The 12069-nt window shown below is 37.9% G+C and overlaps 1 protein-coding gene across 4 annotated transcripts in view; it reads right to left on the minus strand.

Annotated features, from left to right (window-relative positions):
* Window positions 1-12069, minus strand: part of LOC117421126 (catenin alpha-2-like) — a 502927-nt gene that overhangs the window by 387473 nt on the left and 103385 nt on the right. For all 4 annotated transcript variants that reach the window (XM_059034144.1, XM_034035092.3, XM_034035091.3 and 1 more), the window contains exon 3: window positions 11321-11516. In XM_059034144.1, coding sequence (XP_058890127.1) covers window positions 11321-11516 — 196 coding nt within the window. The remainder of the gene's footprint in view (window positions 1-11320; window positions 11517-12069) is intronic.

Raw genomic sequence — 12069 nt, forward strand, 5'->3', positions numbered from 1 at the left:
GTTTTGTGGTCTAATGAAACAACCCAAAGCACACAGCCAAAGCTACACGGGAGTGGCTAAGGAACATAAAGGTAAATGTCCCTGAGTGGCCCAGTCAGAGATCAGACATAAATCCAATCGAAAATTTGTGGCATGACTTGAAGATTGCTGTCCATCAACGCTCCCCAAGGAACGTGACAGAGCTTGAACAGTTTTGTAAAGAAGAATGATCAAATATTGCCAAATCTAGGTGTGCAAAGTTGGTAGAGACCTATCCCAACAGACTCACAGCTGTAATTGCTGCCAAAGGTGCTTCCACCAAGTATTAACTCAGGGGGTGGAGACTTATCCAATTATGATCTTTCAGTTTTGTATTTTTAATATCTAACTTTTTTCCCCTTAACAGTGTGGAGTATGGTGTGTAGATAAGTGGAAAAAATCCTCATTTAAATGCATGAAACTCTGAGGCACTGACACAACAAAATGTGAAAAAAGTTCAAGGGGGTATAGACTTTCTATAGGCACTATATATATATATATATAATGTACAGGTAGTGAACAAAAAAATGGAAACACCAATGTAAAGCCACTTAATAGGGCGTTGGGCCACTATGGTATCCCGCTCTGTAGAGTTCTCGGCGGACCGTTTTTGATGAATCTGGCGCCCCAGGTTGAAATCTGTAGTCAATTGATCTGCAGTTGCTCACCTGTTTTGCCTTGCACTTCGAATTAATGCACGGATATCACAATCCTGGAGTATGCGCTTCCGCCCACTGTTGCCCTTTGCTGATGATGTCTTTCCCTCGGAGTTCCATGCTGACATTACCTTAGACACCGTTGCTCGTGAAACATCAGCAAGTTGAGCTGTCTTGGTCACTGAAACTCCTGCCAAACGTGCCCCAACAATCACCCCTCTTTCAAAGTCACTGAGGTCTCATCTTGCAGCCATGCTAGCCATAATTATAGGCAACCAGGCCTGTCCAGCATTTTTATTCATTACCTTAAGCATGCTGGGATGTTATTTGCTTAATTAACGCATGAGCCACACCTGTGTGGAAGCCCTTGCTTTCAATGTACTTGGTGTCCCTCATTTACCCAGGTGTTTTCATTTTTTTGTCCACTACCTGTATATATATATATATATATATATATATATATATATATATATATATATATATATATGATGTATAGGTTGTTCTTTTTCCACAGCTCACTAAAGCCGTGGTGTTATGATCTACAATGCCTACACTATCAGTTTGGGTAATTAAACGAATTATTTAGAAAATAATTTAGAAAAGGTAACAGTTTAAACACTGATGCTCAAGCGTCATTAAACTTTCCATCTCCAGCGCACTGGAATGTGGGACTAAAAGACATTTTCGTTGTAAATGCAATTCTTCTAATACCCCTGGGTAAGTTTTATATCAAGCTTTATATAAATCTTCATTAACTTAAGAAACAATATTTATCTTGTGTTGCCCTCTGATTTAATATTACTTGAAAACTGTACAAAACCAATTTGTCATAATAAGTGTTGCACATCTCTTTGCTGTCATTTTACAAATATAATTGATTTATTATAGTAAGCACTGTCCCTCAGCAATGATTCACGGATTTTAAAAGCAGTCGTTACTTTTTAACTCAATAACTGACATTGTTGTCTACAGTGTGAGTAATAAAAGACAGCTCAAACAACCGTGTAAGGCATTTTCTTTTCATTTATTGATGTAAAGGACACTCACTGTCTAATCTAGGACTGCAGAAGAAAAATTACCAGTCTAAGAGGCATACTTTCTCTAGGATAGCTAAACGTCTTGCTCTGTTAGACTTCAAAACACAAACACTTCTTTTCAGTTACTCATTTGCAGGCTACGTAGAAAATATGATGATTAATAGAAACACATTTTTATATTGTGGATACAGGCACTAACATTTCAAGAAACACAGAGGGCCCTATTTTAATGCAAATGCAAAGGCAACATTTCTGAGTAGAATAAAACAAATGTAAAACAGACAGCAAGATCCATAGAAGTAAGTAACTACATGTTATGAAAATGGAAAGATGGCTGAAGTCAGTGCAATATTTCCAAACAAAAGGGGCATTTTCTCTCAGACGAAAAGGTGTAATCTGCAAATTCCAAAGTAGGCTATATCCTCTTGTTCAGGCAAATCCCTGTCTCTCAGAAGGCTCTGATGATTAATGGCTGGAAACCCAAGACAAACAGCTTCAGCTCTCGATGAAACTGCAGTAAATAGTGGCCGAGCTGTTAACCCAAAGGCTACAACCACAGTTGCCAGGTGTGGAAGCATTTGTGTCTGGAATACACCTCACCGGAGTCTTGATTCAAACATCTTCACCCAACAGGTCTTGGGAGGTCCCACACACAGCAATGGCTTTGTGAAATGAGGTGTAGCGCTAAACCTCTGATCCATTGAGCTACTGATGCACATCTGTGGCGGGGTATACCCCACCCCTTTGTGTATTTTGTTTATTTCATGTCTGTGTTATTATTTAAAATTAATGTTTGTTGTGCACGGGTGTTTTAGGTCTTCAGGGAAGGGTTAATTGCCTTCCCTGCCAAATCAGTTCACGTGTAGAATGTGCCTGGGTTCGATTGACTGATTAACAAGCAATCGAGCCCAGGCACAGCTGTATAAAAGAGCAGATCAGTCGTTTATCAAGGTTGGGTGTTCAGAGGTGGAACGATAGAGCAAGACAGTAAGCTTTAGAAAAATATAAACAACTGCCGCCCGTGCTGGTTTTCACCAGCACACTACTTGTTTAAATGATGTTTGTTTTGGCCACCATGCCTTTTTGTTTTGGGTTCAGTGTTTTGTTTCTGTTTGTTCAAACCTTTTATTTTCAATAAATACGCGCTTCACTCGTAGTACTGAGTCTGTCTAGTTCCTGGTCTGATGTCACCCACAAGCCATCCCAGTGACAACATCACAGAAGGGAAATGTAAAGAGCATTGACATGTAAATCGCACATACAGATAGAAGTCTGTACAGTAGGTTTGTTTTCAGTGTCTGGAGCTTAAACGTCACATATTGCTCGATGATACTGTATTTTCAAGATTTTTTTTTTTTTTTGTCTGATACAAAAGGTACATGACAAATGTAAACTCCACAAAAATAGTCAAGGCTGCACTTAAGTATACAAGCAAAACAAATGCTGCAGCAAAACTGCCAGAACTGCAGTTCAGTTAGGAGACCTCCCGTAGTAACGCAGGTCTGTATAGTAGAACTGCAAATATTTTTTAGCTCTGTTCAAAATACAAATTACAGCATGTTTAAGGGGGTGTAAATTATTTTCTCGCTTTGTTATATGGTAAATTTCAGTTTAAAATGGTTTACTGGCAGGTAATCATTCTTCAGGGCCCTTTCCTACTGCTCTGTTTTGAACAAAAGAGGGAATCACAAGGTCATCTGTACTTCCAAGAATAGCAGTCGGATAAAACATGATTGATCATATGCTGGCAAGGACGCCTCCTGTATTAGATGTGCAGGCTTACCATGTACATGGCATGGCTTTTTTTGCAATTAGTTTCCGTAAAAAAAACATTGTATGTCGATAGGTCAACTTAGCTTCATGGCCCCGACTCTCTGGAACTCTCTTTCAGCTTTAGTGCGTGCAGCTCCCACAATCGCTCGCTTCAGATCAACTCTCAAGACCCACCTGTTCTCTCTTGCTTTCAATGCTCTTTAAGCCTGGTATCTGTTATTAGCTGTTTGTCTAAATTGCTGTTTCAGGGTTTTCACTCCATACTACTTATTCGTATGATTCTGTATGACACACACATCCACAATGTTTATTTAATGTAATATGCCTGTAGTTAATGTATTTGCATTGTAATATGCCTGTATTTAATGTATTTGCATTTTTTTTTTTTACTGTTTGTATTTAACGTACTATGCCCTGTATTTCACTGTATTTAATGTAGTATGCAATTGTTCCACCACTATCTTGTAAAGCACTTTGTGATGGTGGTCCACTATGAAAGGTGCTATATAAAATAAAGATTGATTGATTGATTGATTGAGCGACTAATACAAAAGTGTCTAATATTAAACTAATGTACCAGTGCCACAATGGGATTACTACAGCCATGGTTATGGCTCACACAAACTTAACTGTCAATAACCAGGATCTACAGCATTCAGGTCATGTTGCTAGGGAGAAACACAAAAAACACTGTTCTAATTAAAAGTTTTAATTTGTTACTCTCAATACATTCTGAATGTTAAACACAAGCTTTCAGACTCTTGACTGGCCTCCTCTCGATCCAAACGCGTGCGTACGTGGAGAAAAAAAATAGTGGTTAAAGTTACCAATCTTCGGAATATGAACACGTCACAGCTATACTGCTTCACTGTTAACACAATAGCTGTCAGTCTCTATGAATTTCCTTATTCCCACCCTCCCGAGCCATTGATTTGTCAACATTCAGACTGAACCCGCCACTGAGATCCGTTGCAAACAGCTATTGGTTAGAAAGCTTATCAAGTCTTCTGTTCGTTGTAACTGCAATGCTATAATAATGCAGGTGACTTTGTGACTGGATAAGGAAGGACAGTCAGACAAAATGGCAATCTGCTGAAAAAAACAGTACTGGAGACGAAACAAAGACATACTTACAATGGCGAAAGAAAAACGAGCTGATACATGTCAGTGCAACGCAGTGTTACACTTGTAACGTATGTGTATGGCTATGGTACTGATAAACAAAACAAATCTATGTGTACAGCTGCAAATGTAATGCAATTGTACTGCACCGTATGCAACACTGAAATGTTTTGTTTACTGGTTATTAGATGGTGCACTGTTTAGTTTATTGATTTTTTTTGTTTGTTTGTTTGTTTTTTGTTTTTTTGATTGATGCAAGCAGCACTGTATAATACTTTTCTTTTAAATTTGAATTAATACAACACATTTGTAAAAGCCAATGCAGCTGGAACTATAGTCCAAGTATGGTTTTGGAAAGAAAAGAAAGTAAAGCAAAGATGATATGTTCTTGAACTTGTTTGGGTGCTTGATAAGCTAAAATAAAATAGGTTAATACAGATGTGATGTGGGATGTATAACTTGATTTTATGCTCTGTTAATTATTACTTTTTAAATTTTAGAAATTTTGAAAAACGGAATAGTTTCTAGCAGTTTAAAAACAAAAAACAATACTAAATTATTAATGGAATAAAATGTTGCAAACAAGGGTTATTTTGCAGTGCAGGAATAAACGGACAGAGATTTGTAATCCGGTATGGAAAAATGTTTTAAGTTTTATTTTTTTGTTATAATCCAGGCCTGGTGACCAAATAATAAACTCCGGTTATACACAGCGATGCGTAAAACACAGAGAACAGTAACAGAGATTGCAGCCCTAAACAATACACAGTATCTCTCCTCTCCCACAAAATACAACTACAGTCAACAGTCCTGGGTGCGTGCTGTAGTGCTAGTGGTGGATGATACAGTTTAAAGAGTGACAAATAGTGCAGTGCTGTTCCGGGGTCAGTGCTGGCTCTTAGCGACATCTCCGGAACGTGTTAGCCATCTATAAACACACAAGTAACAATTATGGACAAACAAAGACAAACAAACAAACACTCACGATACTCTTAATACACAGTGCACAGGTCCTTCCGGGTCTATTTCAAAACCAAAAGCGAAGGAAAAGATTTACAATTCTCCAGCCCCTTTTACGCGATTATGCATGACCCCTTGGTAAACAATTGCAGCTGATTCTATTGCCTGCAGCTGCTACCTCGTTTACCTTCCAGGTCAATACATTCCCGCACTCGAGTCTCGTCTTTTTCCAGGCTGAATGACTTCCCGACCCAGGGAATGAATTGTCAGGACAACCTGTCCAAAGCCTTTCCCTTTCGCTACTTCGTACCCTCACAGGTCGAGAGGGAGATTTACAACCAGAACTCATTATAATTCCGTCACAAACACAATAAGGTGTTTTCCTAAAATTGAAGTCTCAAAATGGGGAGAGCGACTTTTATTCCACTGCGACCTATAAAACTATTTTTATGGTAGTGTGTATTAACGTTACTGATCTATATCAGTAATAAAATAAATAGTATGCAAAAAATGAAAAGAAAATATGCTTGGTAACATAAGTGCCAATAAATTAAATACTTTAATTTAGGAACTAATTATTCCTATTGCATTCAAGTGTATTTGCTTATACAACTCACTCGTTTAATGACGGATTCCATATTTACTCATTTACCATATTTTTCATCATTCAGATGAGAACTGTTTAAATTTAAATCTCCAAAATGAATAGTGGGGGATTCAAGGACAGAATTTTTTTTTTTTTTTCACGTGACTGATCGATTTGTTATGCCAATGACATTGCAGAATTCTGTAATATATAACAGCTGCATCTCCTTTTTGCAAGTCTGTTTCAGTCACAAATACTTGGCAGTAGGTTCTTGTTTTGCTGGTGCTTAATACCCAAGACTGCATAAATCACTGCTGTTTCACCAAGAACAGTCTCATACGCGATGACACCCTGTGCCACTATGGAGAATAGACTTTGCTGCAGATTTCCACTCCTAACTTCCCTGCAGGGATCAGAGGCCGTAAATCATTCAAAAAATAGCGGCATATTCCTCCAGAACAATTTAAGAAACATCTTAACATCGTCAAATTGAATCACAGCTGCCATTGCTGTCCTTAATCCCCAATGACATGGTTTCATTGTTTTGTCAAGCCTATGTACATATATAGAAACACGCACATACACAATGGTATAGCTACCATTGCGTAGACCTTGCACTGACTCTCATGAGAGTGTAGATTTGCTATATTCTAAACTTCATTAAGGGACTCAATCTAAGTCACTACCATGAAAGCCGGGCCTAAGCTAAATATTTCTGAAGATTTCTTCTGAGCTGATATAAAGTTGCTTGTTTATACAACACATGTGTTTTGATAGTTATCATGCACACACACAGACACACACACACACACACACACTTGCAACACCAAATGTGTGTTGACAGATATCATTTTAACAAAACAATTGTGGGGAAGTACAGTAATTAAAAATATGTATTAAGGGAACATGCTACAGCACAACAAATCAACGTGTCTGTGTGACTCCTTTAAGTACATTGCTATTATATTCTAAACATGTTATTATTATTATTATTATTTATTTATTAGCAGACGCCCTTATCCAAGGTGACTTACAATTGTTACAAGATATCACATTATTTTTACATACAATTGAGCCCTAACCACTACTGGAACCATGTTACAGTAGTATCAGATTTACTGCAGAGCAGCAGAACCTGAGAAAGTAAATATGTAGTTTCAATCTTCCAATAGAAATAAAAAATGTAATTGATCCAAGTTTATAAAAAGTTATACAAATTTTATGTAAGTACTCACCTTGTGTGTATTTTATGTGCTACATTATACTGCAGTTCTTTTTTTCTTTCTTTTTTGTGCTTAGTACAGACCATTAAAGTAGAAAGACAGGTCTGAACAGAATTTAAGAAAAGAGATTCAAAAACTTCACTCAGGGGAAAGCGGTGTAATTATTAATGTGTAACATAATCTCAAGGATCACTGAGTCAGTCAGCTGTTTTGATTAACAAAGAAGATAAAATAACTGTTTCTCCAATCCTATCCGGGAGGTCAAAACCAAGTAACCTTCCTTTCTGATGCTCTTCTAACTTGCAGTTTTCAACCTTGCCCAGCAAAGTGGGACTCCTTTGCTTCATGGGCACAATTACTATATTTAACTGCAACTGTGGAAAACATCTAAAATGCACTTAAGAACCATATCAAAGCATACACCAGCTCAATCTTCCTGCCAGAATCTAGGAATGAAAGTAGAAGGTGCAGTAGCTTGTTGCTTATGAGATCATGAACTGGGCATTAAAAAAACAAATTATTTCCCAGGCTAACAAATAATTAAAATCACACATAAAATATAACCACTAAAACAATAATCAATAAGTAAAGAAAAGGGTATCATTATAGATTTAAAGAATTAGTAATGAAATTGACCAAACATAACAACATAATAATATTTACCTTTTAGAAGTTAGATAAATATAAGAGTAAGGGACAGCAAAAACCAAAAAGTATACAAGGAAGTCTCTGTATTTTTTTCTACCTATTTATCTAATCCCCAACAGTTCATATATAATATATAATATAATCTTTATTTTTATATAGCGCCTTTCATAGTGGACCTGAATCACAAAGCGCTTTACAAGATACGAGACTAGGGTGTGTGAACTATGCATCAGTTACAGAGTCACTTACAACAATGTCTCACCCGAAAAACAGAGCACAAGTCAGTGGCTGAGCTGGGATTTGAATTTGGGACCTCCTGGTTACAAGCCCATTTCTTTAACCAGTGGACCACACAGCCTCCTATATATATGTATAGGCCGGTCCTGGTCCCAGATTGCAGGCCCTGGACCACATCGATACGGTGACCTAAATCCAGGCCGGTCCTGGGCGGCCTTAAATCGGAAGTGTGAATGGGGTCCAAGTAAAAGATTTTCAGACATGCATTAAATCTCATAAAAACTGAGTGAACTAGTTTTAAAAGTTTGTTGACTGTGACTGCTCTATGTACTGGATATGTCCAGGGCAGCAGTGTGGAGTAGTGGTTAGGGCTCTGGACTCTTGACCGGAGGGTCATGGGTTCAATCCCCGGTGGGGACACTGCTGCTGTACCCTTGAGCAAGGTACTTTACCTAGATTGCTCCAGTAAAAAAAACCCAACTGTATAAATGGGTAATTGTATGTAAAAATAATGTGATATCTTGTAAGTCGCCCTGGATAAGGGCGTCTGCTAAGAAATAGATTATTATTATATTATTATTGTCAAACCCCAATTTTTGTAATAGCATTTGCATGCATTTATTACATTAATAATCATTCATATTCTTGTCATAGTCACATCCTCATTTTGATGAGTAGTCAATTAGTAGTCAATTAAGTTTGTTGACTGTGACTGCTCTATGTACTGGATATGTCCAGGGCAGCAGTGTGGAGTAGTGGTTAGGGCTCTGGACTCTTGACCGGAGGGTCATGGGTTCAATCCCCGGTGGGGACACTGCTGCTGTACCCTTGAGCAAGGTACTTTACCTAGATTGCTCCAGTAAAAAAAACCCAACTGTATAAATGGGTAATTGTATGTAAAAATAATGTGATATCTTGTAAGTCGCCCTGGATAAGGGCGTCTGCTAAGAAATAGATTATTATTATATTATTATTGTCAAACCCCAATTTTTGTAATAGCATTTGCATGCATTTATTACATTAATAATCATTCATATTCTTGTCATAGTCACATCCTCATTTTGATGAGTAGTCAATTAAGTTTGAAGTTAGAAAACAAAACAAACAAATAAACAAACCTGTGTTACTGGATTATTGGATTACTGTGCACCTGGATGTCAAAAAACACTGTCCATCTCTGTGGAAGGGTGTGGGTATTCACTGACACGGGAGACAGAAGTGTATTTGACAACACCGCACAAGTGCCCAGTTTTATTTATTACTTTTGTTTTTTTCTTTTTCAATTGCTTTAGTTTAGCCTGCAGAGGGCGCTGTTGTCCGTTGCCTGAATACCAGTGATGGTAGACAGGACCATAGAAATACCCACAGGTAAACAGACCCGCTGGCGCACTCACAGGTGCTCTCAAATAATAATAATAATAAAAGGCGAAATCAAAAAGAGAAAATAAAAACACAGTAATCAAAACTACAAAGAAAAGGTGCTGCACTCGGCAGCGTTACCCCGACTGTCGCTACCTGCACGGCCCGGGTCCCCGTTCTACACTTCTCGGCTCCCTCAGCCTGCCTGCTATACACTTATGGGGTCGCCTTTTCATATCCCATGACCGATATGGTTACGTCGCTCAGTACTGCCATACTCCCACGCTCGCAAAAGGTAAACAGAAAGGTGAATGCTCTGCCAGCCAAGACGGCAGTGGAACAATACTGAATGGTAATTCTTTCTACATCATACAATTTTAATTATAAAAATATTAAAAAATAGCAGGTTAACATTCAGGTTGTTTCTTGCACATAATATATGAGCTGGAGTGTATTCATAAATAGGTTTAATTTGTCACAATTACCTTTTCTTCCTGTTATGTAGTATTTAGAGATCCAGGATTGTGGATCTCAATAATGATCAATAATGCAGTAACTTGGCATATTCAGCCACCATTGTTCACAGAACTGTGTGTCTTTACATTTCTTTTAGCTGCTTTCTTTTAGACACACATAATACTATTCTCCATCGGTACTAAACTATTGAAAAAGATCTGCTTCTTAATAAAAAATAAAACAAACACAAAACTTAAAACTTCTTTACATATTGGTGAACAGGATGGCTGCAGGGGTGACGTCAGACCAGAAACACAGACTCAGGAAGTAGCGGGTGAAACTGAGGTGCTACAGCGCTCAGGATTTTATTAAATAATAATCAAACAAAAGATTTAAATAAATACAAAAGAAAAGGGCACGTTGGCCAAACAAACAAACAAACAAACAAACAAACAATAAACAATAGCAAGTATCGTGCTGGTTTATTAACCAGCACGTTTAGCAATTGTTATTTCTCTGTGTTTTACTATTACCTCCTCTCCACACTCGTTCACCACTCTGAACCCTTATATATGGGCACTCCGTCACAATATTCTATTACTCTGTTATCACAAAATAAAATTATTAGCATTTGGAAATAAAAAGCAGAGTGAGTGATGAGTGAAAAACATAGCAAAACCTCACAAGGCATGGTTAAACCTGTAAATGGGGCTAAGCCACTGCTGGTGCAATGAATTTAAAATTGAACTCTTAAAAGTGCAGAAGCTACTGGGTAAGGTCAATAGAGAATATGTTAAAGACACCAATAATAAAATTTGACCTTGACAATTGGCTGATGTAACATTTTTTTTAAATAGAATAAACTGCCTACTTTGGTTACCACCTGAAGAAATGTGTAACATTGATTTTTCTTCTGTTCCAAGAAGAGAATACGATTTTGTATTTTATATTTCAACATTTTTATAGTTTCTAATCTCAACCATATGACTTATTCATTAAATCCCTTAATTCCTGACTTTGAAATGTAAAACCTCAGCTGTCATCAAGTTCTGTAAAACAGTTTTATATTTACTGGTAGCGTAGTGATCTGATGACCCCAGTGTGTTTACCAAATGTGAACGGATAGATATACCAGATATACAGTGCTTCTCTTTTGGGGAAATGGGTGCTTGCCTTCTGGTTAGCGTTATAGGTGCATAGATACAGGGGCAATGACACTTTGTTACAGGGGCACATATTCTGTACCTTGTTTGCGAACATCCTCCACAGCAGTGATAAGCTCCTCTTTCAGGTCCTGGCTCTCCCTGGCAATCAGCTCTCCTTTTTCCAGGAAGTTCTGAGTAGCCTGCTCCACAGAAGCAGCCAGAACATGGGCCTTCTTGGAGCGTCCCTTCTTTTTACTGGAAGGGCCCTTGTTACTAGTGTTCACTAAGGTAGTAACCTGCAAGATAAAATACAAATACAACTCATAAATCATAGCTTGACATACAAGTCTGTAAAGATGAGGTGTCTGCTTACATTTGTCTGTTTGTCCATTCAGCTATTACCACGACCCCAGAAAGCATTTTGTTTGCCGAGTTAAACAGTCACCATCTAATGCACTGCCCTCCAAGCATAATCTAGACTCAGCTGACAATTTAGTTTAGCGGATTTACAGTAGGATCAGAAATTCAAAGAGTCTGTCCTTTGAAAATGTAAATGTAAATTACATCCTGTCCATCTTTCCATCAGCTTTTTTTTCATACTGGTAAAAATTATTGCAAAGCGGTTTCCATTGCCCTCTTGTATCCCGTGAGCTTGTTAGTGACACAGACACTCCAGATCAAATTTTAGAAATTCCTTTGGAGATTTATGGCTGTTCTCAGTCTTGCAATTATTTACAGAAGCTGTTTTTTGAGTGCCGCCAGCGAGAGGGGGAATCCCTTCACGAATATTTCCATGCACTGATGTCATTGATGGAGGTGGTGGTGCGTAGAAACCTAAGGAGCATTTCT

This window comes from Acipenser ruthenus, chromosome 1 (genome assembly GCF_902713425.1).
Source record: "Acipenser ruthenus chromosome 1, fAciRut3.2 maternal haplotype, whole genome shotgun sequence".
Classification (NCBI taxonomy): Eukaryota; Metazoa; Chordata; class Actinopteri; order Acipenseriformes; family Acipenseridae; genus Acipenser; species Acipenser ruthenus.